The sequence below is a fragment of the Vulpes vulpes genome, chromosome 7 (assembly GCF_048418805.1).
Source record: "Vulpes vulpes isolate BD-2025 chromosome 7, VulVul3, whole genome shotgun sequence".
Taxonomy (NCBI): domain Eukaryota; kingdom Metazoa; phylum Chordata; class Mammalia; order Carnivora; family Canidae; genus Vulpes; species Vulpes vulpes.
In genome coordinates, this window is record NC_132786.1 from 107,694,677 (window position 1) to 107,717,595 (window position 22,919).

The window sequence follows — 22,919 nt, forward strand, 5'->3', positions numbered from 1 at the left end:
GCGATGCCTTAGGCCGGTGTCCCCGCGGCCGGGACGCGGGACGCGCACCCGGAGAGGCGGGAGGGGCGCGCCGCCGCCGCCGGGACCCGCCCCCCGGGCTCCCGAGCCGCCCCGCCCGCCGGGCCGCGTCCCCGCGCAGGAGCCCGCGGAGCAGGAGCAGGTGGGGCGACGGCCCCGCCCCCGCGTCCCGGCAGCACCAGAGCCCGCGGCGGCCGCGGAGCGGGGCGCACCGAGCGCAGCAGCGAGCGCAGCAGCGGCGGCACCTGCAGCGCCCGGGCTGGGGACGGAGCCCGGAGCCCCGGGCCCGGAGGCGGCGGCGGCGGCGGGGACGTCGCCTGGGGCCTGAGTCTGTCCGGCCCGCGCACGGCCGGCGGCAGGTAGCTCCGCGCGGGGCGGGGAGGGCGCAGTGGCCCGCGGCGCGGACGGGGGTGCAGCGCGCGCGGGTGCCCGGGCATCTCCGCCCACCCCAGCGCCGCCCGCCGCGCCTTCCGAGCCCAGCCGGGCCCTCCGGGGACGGCGGAGGGTCCCGGGTCCCCGCGGGCTTGCCTGGGGACGTCTTCCCCGACCCGACTCTCCACCGAGCGGCCCCGGCGCCCAGCCCGCCTGGCCTGGCCCTCGCCGCCGAGCTCCCCCCACCCCCCAGAACAAAAGGCTGGGGTCTCGCTGAGTAGGGGACGGTCGCACGCAGGAAGAGCCGGGGCGGAGTGAAGAAGAGCTAGGACGTTGCAGGGCTGGAGGTGGCTTTGGGGTTGCAGAGGGAGCAAGCCAGTCCGGGAGGTGTGAAGTGACTTGCCCAAGGTCACACGGCTGGTGCGCGCTGACCTGGCTGGGACCTGCCCGCGGATCTTGGGACTCAGCTCCCAGGGCTCATGTCCAGACCCCTGGGGTCAGTAGTCTGCTCCAGAGACTTAGATCTGGACACGCATACGGGTTTCAGAGTCCTTCGAAGGAGTCAGAGAAGGTGGCAGAGAATGCCCCTCCCTCCCTACCGCCCCCCAGACACGGAGGATGCGGGCAGCAGGGTCCGGGGAGCGGGCGCTGGGGAAGGGGGTGTGAGGAGCCAGCCCCTGTGGGCAGGCAGGCACAGGCTCGCAGGCACAGTGCCTCCCGTGCCAGCCGCGTGGGTGTGCCCGCAGCGGGAGCTGCAGCCTCGTGGGGACGGAGCGTACGCTGCTGCTCACACTGCTCCCTACCAGGTTCTACGCGGAGCCTCCCGGAGAGCTGCTCCCAGCTCCAGGGCTCCAGGCTCGGGGGATGCCCCGGCTCCAGGGCTCCAGGCTCGGGGGATGCCCCGGCTCCAGGGCTCCAGGCTCGCGGGGATGCCCCGGCCGCGTCCCTCACGTTAGAGACGTGTTCTGTGACAGCAGCATGGAAGCAAAGTTACTCTGTAGCAGGACGTAGCGCTGTCACTCGGCCTCCCTGAGAGCCTCGAGTCTTTGGCTATGACAAAATGAGGGCCTTGTCCTGCGTGACCTGTGTGATTCACAAAGTTCATGCCCCTTTTCCAAAATCTAATATCTCATCAGAAAGAGGATTGGAAGTACATTTCTCATGGGCAACCATGGTAGTAGTAATCGCTGCAACCCCAGCCTCCCCTGAGTTGATTTTTGTTTGTTTGTTTGTTTGTTTGTTTGGGTTTGTGACTTTAGGCAAGGCTAATCATGGCAATGTAAGTTAGAAGTGGGGTTGCCTTTGGGCCTTTTACAACAACCTGGGCACCAGGGGGGGCTTTCTGGAATGTGGGAGATGCTCCCTCCCTTGCTTTACTTGTGACTCCACGGGTGTGCACATACAGGTATTTATGAAGTCCCTTCCTTGAAATTTGTGCGCTTGGCTTCTGCATTACCTCGATTCAAAAGTACATAAAAATTTAATGCTAAAAATCCACTCACTGTGGTAGCACACAGATTAGTGTTTTCCAGGCAGTGCATTTTAGAGCTGCATTTAAAAACCACAAAAACAAAAACAAAAATAAAATAAAATAAAATAACCCCAAAAACCGAATCAGGAAAGAAAAGAAGGACAGGGGAACAAAAGAAAGTTGAGAAATAATGGGAAATGAAATATACGCTGCAGAGGGCTTTGCCAAATGCCTGTGTGAACATCCTCACGCGGAGTCACGGTTCTTTAAGGGAGGTGTTTTACAGATGAGCAAATAAAAAGTCACACACTTTAAAAATGCCTTAAGTGCCTTACCCGGGGGAGCCAGAGTTAAGAACCTGGGGACACAGACTTCAAATTCTGTACATACCACCGGAAGCAGTTCTCGGCCACCTGAAGCCCGGACAAGAGACTTGAAGGTTGGCTTCCTGCCTTGCCCTCTTTTTGTTCCTTTCCAGGAGTCTCTGTTGTTTTCATATAATTGTGCATGTGAGATTGTGTCACAGACTGAACTTAGCAGCAGAAGGGATGGAGGAAGTGCGTGTGTCTAAGAACATACAGTTTTAGAAACAGGAGAAAGCCAGCTGGCCCAGCCTGCCAACGCTCTTTTTAGGAGATTTATTGTTCAGAAACCATATAGAACAGGTTGTGATTTTGCGGTTACTCACACACACACAGAGCACGCACACACACAATGAATAATATAACCTAGAAAAGGTATGAGAAGCCAAAATATAATTAACCCTAAGGGAGAACGTATAGAATTTTCACCAGGCAGGAAGAGTCGACTTTCCTACATCCTAGAGTTTATAAAAATACTTTAACGCTGGAGTTAACAACAAAAGCAACTAAAAAACACACACTACGGAAATAACTGGGCAGGGGAGACGTTGTTTTCTAGCCCACGTGGTCTAAATGTACATTAAATTTGGTACAGAACTATTTGAAACTTTAAGGTACAGTGACATTATATGTAGAGAGATATCGTATCCTAGTGTGTGTGGTCTTCTAGTGATTTCATATTTCTGCCTAAAATTCAGACCTCAGAGAAGTAGAAGCGTGTTTGTTTTACCAGCCAGTTTCACACTGCAGGTTGAATGTTTGCCTTCTTCTTGCGATTATAAGGATCTGATATGGGTTAAGTGGGGCAGCTAAAGAGGTACCTCTGGGTGACTCTACTTAGCCGAGTGCCATCAAGCATGATTATGCATCATGAAGTTATCTTTAGGCGAGTTTTGCCTTGTCACAGTAGTGTTCCTGCCATCTGGCTGCTGGAATATTTAGAAAGGAATCGTAATGTTTGACTGACTTTGCTGATAGCATGACAAAACAAACTTTGAGAGGGAACTGTTAAATATGAGTTAGGTTTGGTGAGAAAATGATTAGTTACTTCTTATTTAGCCACTGTGCTAAACCGAAGAGAGACGTACTGTTCCCAGCTGATGCTGAGCAGGTGCAGCACATATGTTCTTAACGGCTTCAGCCAATAACGCACTTGAGACTCCCGTTTTGCAATTCTAGTTGGGGCTTTTCCTTAGACCCGTTCAAGTGGGAACCTGACCCGTTATGCAGCAGGGGACTCGTGTAGTTACCTGCCGTTGTTGAAGCGCCAACCAGATAAAGTGAAGCAGAGCAAATGCAGGAAAAATGCCGGGTGGGGCGTGATGTGGACCAGGTACTGTGGAAGATTTTTGAGAGCAACTGGAAGGAATATTCATCGCGTGTGGGTGATCTATTCCAACAAGACACTGAATCTGAGATGGTGACATCGAGGGAAGAGTGCTAATGGACTGTAAGTCAGCTCTTAGGGGGTAGCTCAGGGGAGGTAGTAGCCAGCCTCGGTGCTTGAGCTTCTGAGAACACTTGTCCTTATGAGGATGTGTGCATGTGACAAAGCAGGATGCCCAGGCTGCTGTCCGCTGTGCCTTAGGAGCTGAAGGCTGACACGTCCTGAACACATAGTACATGCCAGGCTAGGCTAAGAGCTTGATCTTAGCCCAAAGATCTTAGCCCAAATCGTCGCAATAGCCCTCTAAAGGAGCTGATTCTTCGTACTCCCATTATCAACTGTGACATAGACACCAAGGGCTAATCTGGTCCTAGAATGATCCCGTCGCACCCTGCTCTGGCCTGCTATCAGATCGTTTATGACCCCGAGGCACCCTTTACCTCCCTGAATCCCCCTTTTTGCTCCTGAGCTCCTGAACAGGCAGGTGCTTATCTGTTTCATCTCTGTTCCCAGAACCTGACCATGCATGGCACATGATGAGTACTGCATGGACGAGTGAGCGAATGAATGAAAACCTCTATGTTCTAAAATCAAAAGTCAATTATTTTTGGATTATCTGCCCTTTTAGCTTCTACTGTCTCATTCCCCTCTGTGGGTGGGGGTCATCAGGCATGACTATATAGACAAGATGTATAAGAGATATCCCCTTTAAAGCTGAAGGATGCTAAGCTCATCCTATAAATTCAGAAGGCCTCAGCTTCTTTTAGAAATTCAATATTATTAGTTCTTTTTTTTTTTGTCGAAATTTTGTAATTCAGAGTAGCTGGGTTTGAGTCATCATTTATTTGTTGTATGGTCTTGGGCAAATGACTTCTCTGTCCCTCAGTTTTCTCATCTGTAAAACAGGCGTAATAATAGTACTTATCTCATATTTAGGGTAGATAACTTAAGATAGGTTCCATGCAGGGACGCCTGGGTGGCTCAGTGGTTGAGCATCTGCCTTCAGCTCAGATCATGATTCCGGGATCTTGGGACCAAGTCCCACATCGAGCCTGCTTCTCCTTCTGCCTGTGTCTCTGCCTCTCTTTCTGTCTCTCATGAATAAATAAAATCTTAAAAAGAGAAAGAAAGTTCCATACTTAGAACAGTACCTCGTTCATAGCAGTGGTCAGTAAAGTAGCTGCTGTCATCTGATGCTTTTAAAAGTTGTTTGCCTTAAATGGTTCCTATCCCATAAAGCATTTGAGGAGTTTACAAAAACAGGTAATAAACATAAAATTAATAGTGAATGAAACCAGGGTAAAGAGAACGCACAAATTAGAAAGCAAGATAAAATCAGAGGTAATTTAGAGAATAAGACTCTATCATAAGGTGCAGTTGAGTTTACTATAAAGTCTAGTTTCTGGAGAGAAGATTAAAAATTTGTCAGAGCTTCCCAGTAGCCAAAACAGAGAGGAAAACGCAAATAGTTATTTGATCCACAGTGACCATGAGATAAAAACAGATCAGTTGCACAGTTTTTCCTGGTCCTAAAACCTGGGATAACTTTCTCCTGGCAGGTCTTCAAAGGAATCACTGTTGCCATAGAGATCTAAGTGTTCCACAAGGTCCCTGCCCTGAAGACAATGGAAGTTTTGTGGTAGAAGGCAATAATAAATGTTTCCTAGAACATTATGGACTGCAGTTCTGGAGACATAATCCCAGAGCACAGTCCAGCAAAAGTTCTTCTGTGAAGGGCCAGCAAGCTGTGGTTTGGGGACATGCTATTTTCTTAGCTATGTTTACTGAGGGCCTGGGGGAGTAGAAAGATTCTTTCTTCCACAGATTATAATTCTTGTGAGAGTCATGTGAACAATCCCATCTTTAAGAACATTCATTTTGGCTAAAGCCATTTAAATATACCAGCTCAATTTACCTCCTCCAGAAGGGTGTTTCATGCACATATGCTCATTAATAGGGTTTGTATTCATGAATTTTCTTAATACAGTAGTAGTCCCATAATCTCTGTTTAGCTGCAAATTTTATCCCATTGTCTGGAAGAAAGAAAAATCCAGTACTCAATACTACCTCTTAAGGCCCTTAATGCTTTCAGTACTTCTTGGTAGTAAAAATAAATATCTTGGGGGCACCTAGGCAGTGCCAAAGAGCATCTGCCTTTGGCTCAGGTCATGATGCCCGGAGTCCTGGAATGGAGCCCCACGTCAGGCTCCTCGCTCTCCCTCTTCCCGTGTCCCTCCCCCTCCTCATGCTCTTTGTCTATCTCTCAAATAAATAAAATCATGTTTTAAAAAGAAAAAAATATTTTGTTTCTAAACTTTTTTTGGTAGTTGAAATGGTCTTATCTTTTTTAGTCTCTCTCTGTTATATACCAATATAATACCAATGTATATAATAACACTGATAGATGTATTAGTTCAGATGTGATTTCTAGGAGTTAAAATTGCATTCAGCTACCAAAACCAACAAAACAAAAACAACATATACATTAGAATCTTTTTTTTTTTTAGATTTTATTTATTCATGAGAGACACAGAGAGAGAAGCAGAGACACAGGCAGAGGGAGAAGTAGGCCCCGAGCAGGGAGCCTGATGTGGGACTCGATCCCGGGTCTCCAGGATCAGGCCCTGGGCTGAAGGCAGCACCAAACCGCTGAGCCACCCAGGCTGCCCTAGAATCTGGTTTAAACAGATACAAGTTTATTTATCTTGTGGAACTAGACTAGACTCCCAAGAAAGGCAGTCCAGGGCTGATGTGGGGGCCCAAACAATACTTTCAACTTCCTGATTCACTGTCCTTAACCTGTAGGACCTCATCTTACATCTGGTTGCCTCATGGTCACAAGTTGGCTGCTGTTATGTCTAGGCTTAGAATCAGGAAGAAAAGCAAGATGTAAATGCCCAAAGAGTGAGGGCCCTTCCATTAGAGAGGTGTTACCTTTTTATTCAGAAAGTAATACCCTCTTTAGCTACTTCCACCTACATCTTCTTCGCCAGGATGATGTCACAAGGTTGCTCAAAATATAAGGGATTCTGAGAAATCAAATATTTTTAGCTGAGTAAATTGCAACTGCTACCACCCCACCCACAAATTAGGGGTTTTGCTATGAGGAAGAAGAGGGAATGGCTATTGAATAGGCAATTAGCATTATCAGCCACCTGACTTACTGCCATTATTAGCCACGTCCCTGACTTAATTAGAAATTACAGAAGGCAACTCAGTAGTTTAAAATGTTCCGCATTTCCAGATCTTCATACAATTAGCATGAGAGAATGAGACATACCCAACTGCCTTATGTGAAGATTCCTGAATCACTATCACCAGGCCTGATTCTTTCCTAAATTTCAGATCTAAATTTCCATTTGTCAAAAGCATCTCAGATGCTCCAAATTAAATCCCCTTCTCCCTGCCCATCTATGCCCCTTCCGACCACACACCCACTTTCTCCTGTCTGCTTATTTACTATACTAGATTGTCTCGGCCAGGAGCACTAGGGCTATCCTGGGCTCATACTGCTGATACCCATTCCAGACATCCAAACTAATATTCTTGGTTCTATCCCATTTACCGTGATTATAATTCAAATAAATATCCATCCTCATTCAAGTGGATCCCCAAATTGCTCTACCCATTTGCTGCTTTTCCCTATAATTCACTCTCCACACACAGGGACCCCAGGGTGCTGTTTTTAAAACACAAGTATCTAACATCTTTCCTGTCTTTAACAGCCTACAAAGTAAGGTTCTGTGAGCACCATGCTGGCTGGGGCTGGCTGCCACACACCCCATGCACGCACTGGTGGCAAAGCTTTGCTCATACCCTCCTCACTCCCTTCAACCGTGGAAGGCCTGCTTCAGAGGTTTCTTATGCTTTTTACATATCCATCACCCATGGAACCAATTAATTCATGTTTCCAAAACACTACATATTTGTATTAATATTTTTTGCCCTGGATTCTGTTTTGCCTGATACTAATCACACTGCACCAATTGTTTTTTGTAACACAGCTTTCTTGGGTTATAATTCACATACCATAAAATTCACTCTCTTAAAATGTGCAATTCAGTGGTTTTTGGAATATTCAGAGTCACGCGACCATCACTGTCATCTACTTTCCGAACATTTTCATCACCCTAAAAAGGAACCCACTAGCAATCACTCCTCACCTTCTTGTCTCCTCAGCCCTGACAACCACCAATCTCCTTTTTACTTTTATGGATTTACCTATTCGGGATATTTCATATAAATAGGACCGTACAGTATGTGGCCTTTTCAGTTGGCTGGCTGGGTTGCTTGCTTTCCTTCCTTCCTTTCCTTTCTTTTTTCTTCTCTTCTCTTTTTCTTTTCTTTTCTTGTTTCTTTTCTTTTCTTTCTTTCTTAAGATTATTTGAGAGAGAGAGAGCAAGCATGAGCTGGAGAGGAGGGTCTGAGGGAAAGGGAGAAGCAGCCTCCCTGCTGAGCAGGGAGCCTGCTGCGGGGCTCTATCCCAGGATCTTGGGATAACTGACTGAGCCACCCAGGTGCCCCTGGATTGGCTTCTTTCACTCAGCATAATGATTTTGGGGTTTATCCATGCTATAGCTTATATCAGTCTTTCACTCATTTTTTGTTGCCAAATAATATTTCATCCCACAGCCATTTTGTTTATCCACTCATAAGTTGATAGACATTTGGGTTCTTTCTACATTTTGGCAATTATGTTACTGGAAATACTCATGTGGAAGTTTTGGTGTGGGCTTAAGTTTGCATTTCTCTTGGGTAGATACCTGGGAGCGGAGTCAGTGGGTCCTATGATAACTGTTGGACATTTCAAAGAACTTTCAGACTTTTCCAAAGTAGCTACACCGTTTTGCATTCCCACCAGCAGAGTACAGTTAGCTCTGCCAAAGGGAGGAGGATCTCCCTGCAGAGCAGTGGGCACCTGAGAGTGTTTTAAAGGATCAGTAGGAATTTTTCAGGTGTCAAAGGCTGTCATACACAGCCTGAATAACATGGACAAAGACGCTGAGATAGAAAAGGTATGTAAGAAGATGTCACAGATGTGGTGTGGGTAAAGTATAGGATGCATAGAACAGAGTGGAAAACGAGATGTAGAAATTGCCTCCATGGAAAGGGGTATGTGGTAAAGCAGGGAATGATGCCCCTTGGCCTGAGAGGTACACCCTCTGGTCACTTGGCTATCACTGACCTGTGCTTGCTGCCATAGGAAAGGATCAGCCTGGTGAGGGATGATGGCTCCTTGCCACCGACTGTTTGAGGCTCTAGCAGAACGTTAAGGTGGACAAGAGACTACAGGGGCCACAATCTGCGTGGTCCTTTTCTGGCCCAAGCCGGAGCAGTACGAATAAGGTGAAAAGACTTAAAGTCTCAGAAGTGAAACTTGAAAAGGAAGGATTTATCTTGTAGCCTTGAACCCTGTGCCACCTCCTGTCTTCACATTATTTCCTCAGTGGTTTTCAAAAAGTCATTTTCAGGAGGGTTCACCATCCTAAGTGAAAAGTTACCACCTTAGCCTTAGAGAGTAAAAAACTCCCTCATCATAAAATCTAGTGTCATCAAATAAATTAAGAAAAGAGGTGGTAATTTATTGTGTAAAATGACTCATTATTTTATAATATCGATTACGGGTTTCCATTGCATAATAAATTCCTTTTGCATACTTAAAGAATTCCTTGATTTTCCAAAATTAGAGATGCCACTTTGCAGAAGGATAACAGTTATATGAAATGAGGCTTACTTATAAATGTGTGATTAATATTATGTATTTTTAATTAGCCTCGTTCTTCTTTTAGCTCGTTCAAAGGCAGCAAAAAAAAAAAAAAGACAGGAAATCAATATTTTCTCCTTTCAGCCTTGGGAACTGCGCACACAATGATTTTCGTCACAGTTAGCTATAATTTAAATACCAGAGTCAATGATAAATATAATCAATATTTCCATTTTTTCCCTTCGCCAAATATGTCCAAAAACCATAGCACGTTCAATGAATTATCTGGGAACAAATTTGTGTTTCAGTTAAGAGTCTTATAAACGGAAACTAATTTATGAGCTCATTGTAGGCATGACTTGCTAGGTTTCATATTAGATTGTGGTTAATGTATATCTTAATTTTAGAACTCAAGTAGACAAGACTATATTAATCCTTTCAGCATTTCACCAGATAATTAACTACAATGTCCGATCAGGCCTGAGCAGATTCAGCTTCAGGAACTATTGTCATCAGGGCGGTGTTTCCCAGGTATTAGAAATCCTTCCCATCACCTCGGTGAGAGTGAATGGACACTCGGTGTGGTTTCCCTTTCACGTTTGTGTGTCAGTGCCAATTCTCATACAGTATGAGAATCCATCCAGCAGGCTGGATCCATTCGTGGATTAAATGAGTCTATAGAAAAAGAGCCTTTCAGTAAAGGACACAGTGTCCCAATGGTGTAGGGCAGAGAATTTCAGCAGCCTTGATATTCTGCAACAGAGCTTTACAAACTTGAGCAGGCATAAAATCACTTGTTGAGAAGATTCTCCCAAATATTCTAATTCAGGAGGTCTGGGATGGACACTGTGCCTTGCTTACATGTTTCCACATTCTAGAACTACTCAAAGTGTGGTCTCCAGACCCGCAGCGTTGACCTGGAAGCTCGTTAGAAATACAGAATTTTAGGACCCACTCAGACTACTGAATGAGAATCTACATTTTCATAAGATCCACCCCCCCCCCACCCCCACCGTGATTCATTCTCAAATTAAAGTTTGGGGAGCATCGCTGTAGATCAGTTTCCCAAAGCACAAAGGCTTAAGTATCACCAGGGAAACATGAAATGCATTGAGAATGGTATATAGACAACATTTTAACAATTATTACATTCACTTTTTTATTGCTTTCTATTTATGTATTACTTTCTATATACATTATGGAAATGTATATAGACAACATTTTAACAATTATTGCATTCACTTTTTTATTACTTTCTATGTATGGAAGATGATTTTGGTTTTCCATTTATAGCGATAATTTAAAGTTTCTTCTGCAAAATAAATGTATCTAGCTAAAAGAAAGTTCAGGTGGTATGTGGATGTGACAAAAACTATAAAAGCCTTTTATAAATTTTTAAATATTTTTTATTTTAAATTCTTTAAATTCAATTTTGTTAAAATATACTGTATTACTAGTCACTGGGGTAGAATTTACTGATTCATCAGCTACCTATAACACCCAGTGCTCATTCCATCAAGCGCCCTCCTTAATGCCCACCACCTAGTTTTCCCATCTCCCCACCCACCTCGCCTCCAGCAACCCTCAGTTTGTTTCCTAGAGTTCTGCATCTCTTTTGGTTTTCTTCCCTCTCTATTTTTATCTTATTTTTCCTTCCCTCCCCCTGTGTTCATCTGTTTTGTTTCTTAAATTCCACATATGAGTAAAATTATATGGTATTTGTCTCTCTCTGACTTACTTCACTTAGCATAATACCCTCTAGTTCCATTCACCTAGTTGCAAATGGCAAGATTTCATTCTTTCCCGTGGCTGAGTAATATTCCATTGTGTGTGTGTGTGTGTGTGTGTGTGTCTATATATATACCGCATATTCATATTCTTTATCCATTCATCTGTCAATGGACATATGGGCTCTTTCCATAGTTTAGCTATTGTGGACATTGCTTCTATGACATTGGGGTGCAGGTCCCCTTTGATCACTATGTATCCTTTGAATAAATACCTAGTAGTGCAATTGCTGTGTCATAGGGTAGCTCTATTTTTAACTTGTTGAGGACCCTCCTTCCTATTTTGCAAAGTAAAACCCATGTGTTTTTAAGTGACTTAAGTTACCTTGGGCTTAAGAGCATGGACTCTGGAGACAGACACCCTAGGTTTGAATGCCAGCTCCTCCGCTAATTCATTGTGTGACTTTGGGTAGATTTCTTAACCCTTCTGTGCTTCAGTTTCCTCATCTGAAGTATGGGGACAATTGTAACGCTTAATCTGATTGGTCTGTTGTGGGGCTCAAATCTGTTGATATACAAAGAGCCTTAAGAACAAGATCTGATACATAGTAACAGCTATCGCAGAGCTAACTTGTTTTACTATTCTCCAGAACATAAATGGTCAAGGATTTTTTTTTAACCTGTGTTTTTTATTTCCCCCTCCCCGTGTCCCCTGCTTCCCTGCTTATTCAGCCCAACGTGCCCCAACTCCCCAAAGAGGCTGAATATTTCCAGGACTTTTATACCATTGAGGAGATTGAGGGTATCAATTTCCATTTGGCCTAAACCAGGACAATGTTAACTAGGAGAGGTGACGTGTGGGATGTGAGATCTTATGGGTGGGAAGTCCCAAGAGAAGGCTATGCCCAGAGCATTCACTCATCACACAATGAGGAAGGGACAGCAGAAAGTGAACACTCCTAAATCATTTTCACTGTCACCAGGAGAGATTTTTTTTTAAATTTTCTTTATTATTTTCCTTATAGCTTTGGCAACTTTTTTTTTTTTGGCAACTTTGCCATGTGTTTTTCTTTTTTTCTTTTGCTTTAAGATTTTATTTATTTATTTGACACAGAGAGAGAGAGAGCGAAAGACAGCACAAGCAAGGGAAAGCAGCAGGCAGAGGGAGAGAGAGAAGCAGGCTCCTCACTGAGGAGGGAGCCCCACATGGAGCTCCATCCCAGGACCCTGGGATCATGACCTGAGCCAAAGGCAGACACTTAACCAGTTGAGCCACCCAGGTACCCCTATCTTTCAAGAAACCTTTTATTTGTGCCTTGTATGCTCATGGGACTGTGGGTTGTGATTTCCTGGCCACAAGGCACCTTTGATAACTAAATGACGGACCTGTAGTACCCTGCTGAGACCATCATGTGAGCAGTTGTTTGTCACCTGGGGCTCCTTCACCTTTATTAGCTCAGAGGTGAGAAATCTCTGCCTGACTCCCTCATTTCACAGCCAAATAAGAGACTCAATGGGACAACGGCACGACATAAAAAGTCATGAGTGCACAGAGAAGTTTATTTTCAGATTCCTACTGAGATGTATTTTAAGAACCAGCAGAAGGAACTTTTGTCAAATAGTAGCAGTAACCCTTCTTGCTTATATTTTAAAAATAGGTACACATTCTACTTGTCAACAACTGTAATCTGACAAACTACTCTTGGAAGAAAAAAAAAAGGAGCGTATAGTTTAGTCAAAAGCAACTAGTGTGTAAACTTGTTTACCATAAGCGATTTCTCTCTGATAAAGCTCAGTTGGTGTGTATATACATACAGAACTTTTTATTTTAACAAGCTAAGCAAGCCCACTCCACCTCTATTTCTGAATCAGGTGCGGAAGGAAGGAAGGGTGGGAGGGAGGGAGGGTTCATCACCCACCCCCACACTCCCAACCCCACAAGCTCCTGGTAGAGAGGTTGTACTATGGCAGTCCATGGATCCTGTATGACCTGCAGGTATGTTCTGTTGGCCCAGTGATTTTTAAAAACACTTTTTGAATTAGTTACCGACGTTTCAAAACTGGACTTCACACCAAAATCTGGATTTGGGGCTTTGGGGGGAAAACCGGAAGGATGTGGCCATACTGGGTTTGCATTCCCACTGAAGGGGGGCCTCCAGCTGCAGACCCACGCTGTCACTCCTGTGAGCCAGGGCCCCTCCACACCTTGTCCTTCCACTGTTGTGACCACTGAGTCACAAATCAGCTCCCTGCCTGCAAGGGATGCTGGGAAAGGGAGCTCCTGGCTCCTGGCTTCTATACGCTCCTTTTTTTTTTCTTCCAAGGACTCCTCTGAGAAGTCCACCATCTTTTGAACTCTCTTCCGATGCCTGAGGAGATGGTGGATGGCCACAACAAGACACATGTCCACCCCTACCTGAGAGAAGAGATACTTGCAGAATAGTGTAGTGTCATTTCAGCCCCTCTGTGATTCTGGCCTTTTTTCTCTTCTCCCCTCCCCCCTACATACAGAGCCTCCCAGGCTTGCTTTCTCCCCCTTCTCCGTCTCTGCTCATATGCTACCCTCCCTAACTAGAACAGCCTCCTGTAGCCACCTTGTCACCTGCTGAAGAATGCCATAGCTTCTACCCAACATTTATCTACTGCCCCCCCCCTCCGGCCCTCCTCATATTGGAATTGATGGTGACATTCCTGAGCGCTCCACAGCCTCTTGGGACATGTGTCCCGCTCCACCTTTTATTGTAATTATTTGTGGGGATGCAGGTGGTGGTGTGATGCTGATAAATATAGCTTCCAGTTAAGCACCTGCTGCCTGTCAAGACCTCTGTAATGCTCTTCATGTACAGTCTTTGTTTTAGTCCCGACGACCAACCGAGAGTTAAGCATTCTAGACAGTTTACAGGTAAAGAAAATGAGACCCCCTGGGGCTAAGTGACTTGATCAAGGCCACACAACTGGGAAAAGCACACCTGTCTGACCCTGAGAGCAGCACTGTCCCCTGTACTGGGGGTGGGGGGGTGCTCTCACGTGGAAGTGGCATTAGTTTTGCCGCCCTCCACACCTTCTAAGGGTGTTTGGATATCTAACCTGCGTCTCAGCACTGTTTTTCAGAGTTATTTCATGAGTCGGGAGAAAACACAAAAGCCTTTGAGAATCTGGCTTTTTTTATCCTCGGCATTTTTTTTTAATACATTACAGAGCAAAATAACAGTTTTAAGTGTGTCGAGAGAGCACAAAGCTTCAAAGAGCTCATGGTACAGCCTGTGACTTCCTGGAGCTCTGCATTCTTAACTGTCAGATTCTAACAAATACTTCTCTAGGTAATTGCTTAATTATTTTATCTGTCAAGAAAAAGCCTTCAAAGCCATCAAGTACCACATGTAAAAATACCCTCTAATCCTAGAGTTTGAAACATCATCCCAGGGAGTTCAGCAAGACAGAAGCCCAGTGGCACCTGATTACTCTCAGATTTCTCAAAATAAAATTGAAAGGACAGCAAGGATGCCTAGGCTCAGGAGGAGCAAGTGCAAGAATTATGCTTACCTATATGAGGTCCTTTTCACCTGAGGGTCTCAGGAATATTTAAAACTCTTTGCATAATGGAAGCAGATAATATGACCTGGATGATACCAAGTTATTAAAACCAAGAAGTGAGGTTTTGGATCAGAGAGGCCAGAGCTTTAACTCATCTCTGTTACTCTTTCTGAAACTTGGAGGAAACCAGTAATGTCTCTGAGATAAAATTCGGTTCTCTATCATAGGAAATGCCAGTGCCTACCATAGAGTTGTTGAGGGCATTAAACGGGACAGTGTGTTATAAGTACCTGATGCAGTGCTGAGCCCATACAGGGGGTTCAGAAAGTTATCCGGTCGATCCTCATTATTCACGGATTCCATAGGTTGCTAGTCACCTACTCGTTGAACTCTATTTGCAACCCCAAAGTCAGTATTCATCGGCACTGTCATATACAGAGTGGGGGGAAACCTGGGGCCTCCCCGTGCACACGTGCTTCCCAGCTGAGGTCCAACGAGGCGGCACTCTGCATGCTTGCTCCAGTTCTCACGCTGTAAACCAGTGTTCTTTGCACATCCTATTTAGTGCCATGTTTTTTGGATTTGTGTGCTTGTTGTTGGTGAGTTTGCTGGTTTAAATGGCCCCTCCCAAATATAATGCTGAAGTGAGATCTAGTGTTGTGCACAGAAAGGCTGTGTTGTGCTTTATAGAGAAAATGTGGTAGAGAGGGCACCTGGGCTCAGTGGTTGAGCATCTGCCTTCAACTCAGGTCGTGATCCCAGGGTCCTGAGATCGAGTCCCACATCAGGCTCCCTATGGGGAGCCTGCTTCTCCCTCTGTCTGTGTCTCTGCCTCTGTGTGTCTCATGAATAAACAAATAAAATCTTTAAAAAAAAATGTGTTAGAGAACCTTCATCTAGGCATGAGGTATAATGCTGTTGGCATGGAGTTCAAGTTAATGTACCAACAATATATATGAAATGAGGTGTCTTATAGCAGGAATACACATAAAACAAGAATCTGTATTAGTGAATTCACAAAAGCCTTGTGACTAAATGTCCAGAGGAGTCTAACTCTTTGTGTTTCTGTGAAGAACAGTGGTTCAGTATTTGCCAACTCAGTGTCTCTGGCAACTTTATAGAATATAACTACTGCAAATAATGAGAACTGGCTCTATTCTATTAAGTTCCTGTGTTGGGCAACTTAAAAATTAGTGGCTGTATACATTTAAACTCCAGACTCTGCATGACGTAACACAGTAGTTTTTCATTTTTGTAAAGTCCAATAAAGGATTTGGTGGATGACGGGATCCCTGGGTGGCGCAGCGGTTTGGCGCCTGCCTTTGGCCCAGGGCGCGATCCTGGAGACCCAGGATCGAATCCCACGTCGGGCTCCCAGTGCATGGAGCCCGCTTCTCCCTCTGCCTATGTCTCTGCCTCTCTCTCTCTCTCTCTGTGACTATCATAAATAAATAAATAAAATAAAATAAAATAAAATAAAAAGGATTTGGTGGATGGCCTTAAAGAGGTGAGTCAGGAACCCAGATTTCTTATATCTTGTGGCTGTGCCCACATATCAGACCTTTCCTTCCAGCCAGTGGATGGAGGAAGAGAGGAAAACTGTGGGTAGAAAGTCTTTATGGGCCTCATGGAAGACATCACGGCTGCCTTCATTCTGTTGGCCAAAGCTCAGTCACATGGTCACATCTAACCACAGAGGACACCAGGAGATATAATCCAGCTGTGCGCTAAGGGGTTGCATGAATAGTTCTGCCACAGTTCTCCTTAATTCCTTCCTGTGGCCATTTTTTTCTTAGATAAATGACCTTAGGTAAGTGACATTTAAGTTTCTAAAGTTACTTTCCTAATCCCTTTCCAGTTCTTCACCAAGGGAAGCAGGTCTGACTCCTCTCATCTGTCTTGCTTAAAAGATGTAATCCTCATTTAATGAGACCTCTATGTTTTCTTGTTCTGTGATACTTCAGCCAACCCTTTAATCCCTATTGTAAAGTTTTGACTGAAATTATTTTGCCACTGAATTAAGGATCACAAAGAGATATATACCCAATGCCTTTCATGAAAGAAATTGTTAAAACACAAATAGCTGATCATTCATCTTTGTTCCAACTAAACTGAGCTCACATCCAACTTCCTTTAGCATTCAGCCAGTAAAATAGTAAAACACCAGCTTTATCCGACTAATACACACAGTTTGTTTTATTGTATAATAAGATAATATTGATGCTACTTAGAAGAAATATCTACTACCAACTGGCATCTCTGCTCAATTTTAATAAAGTTTTATTCTCTGGACTCTGATGAATATTATTTTTTTCAGTCTTTCTGTTCCTGTTTTACTATCAAGGAAATAAAGAGTGACACAGAAATTATCAGGTGCTAGTAACTTTCAGGGGAATACTTTATAAGAAAATTGTGGTCTTGGGCAGCCTGGGTGGCGCAGCAGTTTAGCGCCGCCTGCAGCCCAGGGCATGATCCTGGAGACCCTGGATGGAGTCCCACGGCAGGCTCTCTGCATGGAGCCTGCTTCTCCCTCTGCCTGTGTCTCTGCCTCTGTGTGTGTGTGTGTGTGTGTGTGTGTGTGTGTATGAATAAATAAATAAAATCTTAAAAAAAAAAGAAAATTGTGGTCTCCTAAGGTGATCAGCTCATGCACCTCTTTGGAGCTCTTATAAAAACTATCATGGACTCTTTCCACATGAAAGTGTAACTTATGTGTATATCTTATACCACTTTAAATTTTTTTATATAAATGTATTTGAGAGAGAGTGAGTGCATGCGTGGGAAGTGAGACAAGGGGAGAGGAAGAAAGAGAATCTCAAGTAGACTCCCTGATGAGTGAAGACCCCAATACAAGGCTTGATCTCACAACCCTGAGATCATGACCTGAGCCAAAATCAAAAGTAATATTCTCAACCAACTGAGCCCCCCAGGTTGCCCCATCACATTAAATTTTTTGTACAATTTTAGGGGGTTCTTAACCCTGCTGAAAACAGGGCAGTACCATATGATCCAGCAATTCTATTCCTAGGTATATGCCCAAAAGAATTGAAAGCAGGGCCTTGAAGAGATACTTGTATATTGATGTTCATAGTTATATTCACAGTACTCAAAAGGTGAAAGCAACCCAAATATCTATCAACAACAGATGAATGGATAGACAAAATGTGGTGGGTGCATACGTACAATTAAGGAAGGAAATTCTGGCACATGCTACAACATGAATGAAACTTGAAGACAAATAAGCCAGACACAAAGGGACAAATATTATATTTGAGGTACCTAGAATAAGCAAATTCACACTAAAAGTAGGCTAGAAGTTACCAGGGGCTAGGGGAGGAGGAATGGAAAGTTATTATTTAATGGGCACTTGTTGGGATGATGAATAATTCTGGAAATGATAGTGGTGATGATTGTACAACATTGTGAAAGTACTTGATGTCACTGAATTGTACACTTTGCAGTTATTAAAATGATACATTTTGTAGTGTGCACATTTTGCCACACACAAAAAAAATCATGTTGAGAAGAGGCTGGACTTTAGAGCTTGGGAAGCCTGGGTTCCAGTCCCAGGTCCACCCATGACTCTCTGTGTGGGATTTGGGACAAAGTGCTTAACATCGCTGAATGTCAGTTTTCTTACCTATAAAATTGGGATTAAACTACTGACCTCAGAGGCTTGATGTGGAAATTACTGTGATTAGCCGGTCACATGGCAGCCACTCTACACAAAGGTGAAGAGAATGTGTGTGAAGTAAGCAAAATCCAGGGGACTAGGTTAGGAACAAAGTTCCAAGTTACATAATTGCTTTTTACCTCTAAGAGATAAGAATATTACCATTAAATAATACAAACCGTAGGAGTTTAAAGCTAAAGAAACAGGCATGGGCCTTGCTCTGGCCTTCCACTAACTACAGAGACAGAAGGATCACAAAACCACCCCGCCTAAGATTGATGTTTATTTTTGTTGCCACTTAAATTGTTAGATTCTTCTATAGGTTTTCCTCATTCTTGTAAACTGTGGGATTTTTCCTTAGTATACATTTTAAGCTTTTTCAGCGTGTCTTGATGTGGATTCTAAGACACACACACACACACACACACACCACCCACTCCACAGAGAAATACCACATTTATTTGGAGATCATACATCCTCTAATATTAACTGTTTGCAACATAACCATATTTGCAGGATTGTGCCCCGAAGCCCTGTCTGTAGCAAATACCAGATTGTATAGAAACAGCAGCCCGGCAACGGCAAGAAGAGTAAAAGCAGAAGAGAAGGAAGCAGGAAAATGATTAATGCACTTTGCAAGCCTTGTTCAAGGCTGGCATCGTGAGTAACGTTGAGCCCGTGACATTCAGAAAGGTTAAATTTCATTCCATTTGCTCTGCTTAGGAAAATGGGAGTATGTACAGAATATTTTTAAACTGCATCGAAAGGAAAAAGCGAGAAACTTTAATGCTAAGCAGATAGGATGCAGCTGTTTGGAAAAATCGTTATGGAATGAGGTGTTGCCACTGACATATTTATATATTCTATTTCTATTGAGACATAAATAGCTAGATTTCATCAGTTTTATTACCTAAGTCTCTCTAAAATCTAGCTACTTCTTTTGTTTCCAGCACTTGACCCAATGCCGGCCCCACAGCGGGCGTTTGGTATTTGTTGAAAGAGTGAATGGGAGGAAGAATGAATGAGTGGACAAGAGAAAGGAAAAAGCTGTCCATTCTTCGCCTGGGTCTGCATGATGCGTGCTACCTGCGCATGAATAAAGACACTCAAGTTGAAAACTATCTCTTTTCTCCCTTTCAGAGCAGAAACCGTTCTCTTGGGACCATTCAGAAGCAAAGAGACGCCAACGCTGTGACTTATGCCGGTGCCACCGCCGCCACCACCTCCTCCTCTGCCTCCCCCTCCCCCACCGCTGGGGGCCCCTCCCCCTCCCCCACCACCAGCGCCCCCGGTAAGACCTGTTGTTTTTCAGTCTGGGTTACTGTTGAGCATAAGCTGCTTTGGATACACCTGAGCAGAAGGGTTTTAAATGTTCAGAACCGGCCACCACCTAGCTCCCCATCTTAGGAGCTGGCTCTGGGGGCTCCAGGGTCTGATTCCAAGCCAGCCTGGCCAGGTATTTCTCTCCCTATTTCTCAGCAGCATCTCAGTGTCCCATACAATCGTCTGCATAATTTCTCCTCTGATTCCTGCTGCTCCATACAGGCCTCCCGAGACTCCCTAACTGGCTCTCCCATCTCACTGGAAACCTCAGATGAGAGGCCATGGGGACAAGTGCACAGTAGTGTGGGCCGTGCCGCAGAGTCAGCTTCCAGTGCCCACCTGGATGGTGGTAACGTTGCTTGGGCTTCAGTGGCCTAGTTCTAGGCCCACGTAAGAGAAGCGTCCTATGAAATGCCACAGTGAAACATAAATCCCAAAGGAAATTTCCCTATCTACACAAGCCAGAGTTCAGTCCATTGCAGTTTGTATTACTGGATGCTCTTTTTCGGTTTAATAGTTTGGGTTTAGGAGAGGCACAGAGGGCAGTTGCTTTGTTTTAGAAGAGGGATTTCTCAACCTTGGCCCCACTGACATTCAGGTCCAGATAATTTTTGTCGTGGAGGGCTGTTCTGTGCATTGTAGGTTGTTTAGGAACATACCTGGCCTCTACTCCCTAGATGCCAGTAGCACCCCCCGATTGTGCCAATCAAAAATATCTCAAGACTTTGCCAAATCTTCCCCAGAAGTGCAGTCATTCCCCCGTCATCTTAGAAGGATATTTGTGCTTAATGCTGTCAATGAACCTTTCTTCTGAGGAAAACCTAGAGCACTTCTTACCCCTCAGCCTTCATTCCACGGGCCACTGCAGACAGCCAGGTCTAGCACTGACCACGGCTCCTGTTTCTAGTGGAAGATGAAGGATACGGATGCATTGATGATGTGGGCATGCAGAGGCAGGGCTGCCTGGGGTGGTATGAACCAACAGCGGAAGCCAGGAATAGAGCCTCACCTGCCATCCTCCCCTGATGGGAGCGAGGGCATGCCTGGGTGCCACCCTCTATGATGTTAGCTTTGCACGCTGACCACATCTGATGTGCCACGGACACAGACCTGCCTCAAACTTGGCTCTTGCTCTTGAAGAGAGTGGAAAGAAAACACATAATGTAAATTATATCTAAAAGCTCTCTAACCAGTATAGAAATACGTGTTGGAATTCCACTGCTGAATTTGATCCCACAAAGTTGATAAAGGAGATGGAGTTTATAAGTGAAGGAAGTATACATGGGACTATCACGTGGCTCTTGCACAGACTTGCCTGCACTGACAAAGTGCCACTTCCAAGAACTTCAGACACCACAATGCACAACACTGTAAACTTAGCCAGAATAAATAAACTTATCAAAACCCACATTGTTGGAGATTTGGGGAAATAAGCTCTTTTAAACACTGCCAATGACACTCAAATACCTGGGACTCAGTACATGTTGAATGAGTCTTTCTGGAGTGTTCTCTGGCAGAAAACAATAAAAACCTAAATGCATCGTGCTTTTTCCTCTGGTTATTGAGTAGTTTTGTTTTTGAGATTGACTTAAGAATTTAACTCTAAAGGAATCAAAAGGAATTTATGTAAAGATATTCACAGCAATGCTATTTATTCTAATGAAAAATTGGATCTTAAATGGTTTATGAGAACTAAATGAAATTTATTAAGTCATGCTGTTAATTAAAAATTGCATTATATCCTAGAGTTAGTTAATTAAAAATTGTATTTATAACTGTGCTGATTATGGAAAGCAGATATGGAATGATGGATTAAAAACAAAACACATTCTGTGCATAGTGAAATCAGCTATATAATATATATATGTAGCAAAGATCAGAAGAGAATTTGGAATATTGACAATAAAATTTTAAGTTTCATTAGGCAGTTCTTTAAAGATGCTAAAGTTCATAATAAACAAAAATAATTCTACATTTGGTTAATTTTTTGCATTCCCTGCCCCATTCCTAAATTTTTTCGAGGAGGAAAATAATCATGTAAATTTTAATATTTTTAAAGTGCATTTTTCTACAATCTGGGAAAAATATGTACAATGCATATTAAAGGCAAAGAATTAACATCCTTAGTATAGAAGGGGCTCTTATAGATCAATATTTAAAGGATGAATAGAAAAATGAGTACAGGATATGACCAGGTGAAAGAAATACAAATGTTCCAACCTCACTATAATTGAATAAACACAAGTTAAAATAATGAGAAACCATTTTCATCTATCAGTTTGATGATGGTATTCTTTAAGTGTTGGCTCTTAAATGTCAGGAACCAAGCACTAATCGTTCTTAATGGGAACAAAACTTGGTATAATTCCGTAAAGCACAAATTGTTAATACAGATGAAAACCCTTTAAAAAATGGCTATACTCTATGACCCAGTTTCACTCCAAGTAATTTTCTCTAAGAAATAGATGGAGGTGCCTGGGTGGCTCAGGGTGAGTTAAGGATCCGACTCTTGGTTTTGGCTCAAGTCATGATCTCAAGGTTTTGAGATCAAGCCCCAAGTCATCTTCACACTTAACAAGGAGTCTGCTTAAAGATTGTCTCCCTCTGCCCCTTCCCCACTCACTTGTGTGCTCTCTCTCTCTCTCTCTCTCTCAAATGACTGAATTTTCAAGAAAAAAAAAGAAACTAATGATAGGTGTACATAAATATTTATCTACAGGATATAAATTAAACACTTATAATAGCAACCAAAAAAGAAAAGAATCTAAAATTTTCACATCAGGAGATTGTGTTAAAAAATGATTATGTAATCCATATAATGGCATAGTAGGAAGCCATTTAAAGTCATATCAAAATTATTTTGTAACTTCCAGTGTCATGATTGACTCAGGCAAGGATCATCTGTGAAAGCTAAAACCACTCAGTGAAAGGTTTTGGGGGAACAGGATGTTCACAGGATTCTAAGTATCACCCAGATTACTTGTAATTACAAAGCGGCAAAATGTACCTTTAAAATTGTAATCTTAGGGGCGCCTGGGTGGCTCAGTCTGGTAGGTGTCTGCCTTCAGCTCAGGTCGTGATCTTGGGGCCTTGGGATTGAGCCCCCCACCCCTCTGGCTCCCTTCTCTGTGAAGAGTATGCTTCTACTTCTCCTTCTGCCCCTCCCCCTGCTTGTGTGTGTGTGTGTGTGTGTGTGTGTGTGTGCTCTCCCTCTTTCTCTCAAATAAATAAAATCTTTAAAAATAAGTAAATAAAATGGTAATCTTAGTATCACCTATAATGGAATGACGTTATATCCCAAGGCCTTTGCTGTGATGCAACGACAAATACATAGCACTGCTCTGTAAA

The 22,919-nt window shown here is 43.9% G+C and overlaps 1 protein-coding gene across 3 annotated transcripts in view; it reads left to right on the forward strand.

The window, feature by feature from the left end:
* The first annotated feature begins 238 nt into the window (after positions 1 to 238).
* Positions 239 to 22,919, forward strand: part of WIPF3 (WAS/WASL interacting protein family member 3) — an 82,063-nt gene continuing 59,382 nt past the window's right edge. The window contains exons 1-2 of one of the 3 annotated variants that reach the window (XM_072764635.1): positions 239 to 377; positions 19,389 to 19,539. In XM_072764635.1, coding sequence (XP_072620736.1) covers positions 19,447 to 19,539 — 93 coding nt within the window. In that variant the 5' untranslated portion in view covers positions 239 to 377; positions 19,389 to 19,446. Of the gene's footprint in view, positions 378 to 2,278; positions 2,301 to 3,269; positions 3,674 to 19,388; positions 19,540 to 22,919 lie in introns of those variants that run through there. The other 2 variants (XM_072764638.1, XM_072764636.1) reach the window with 2 other exon arrangements.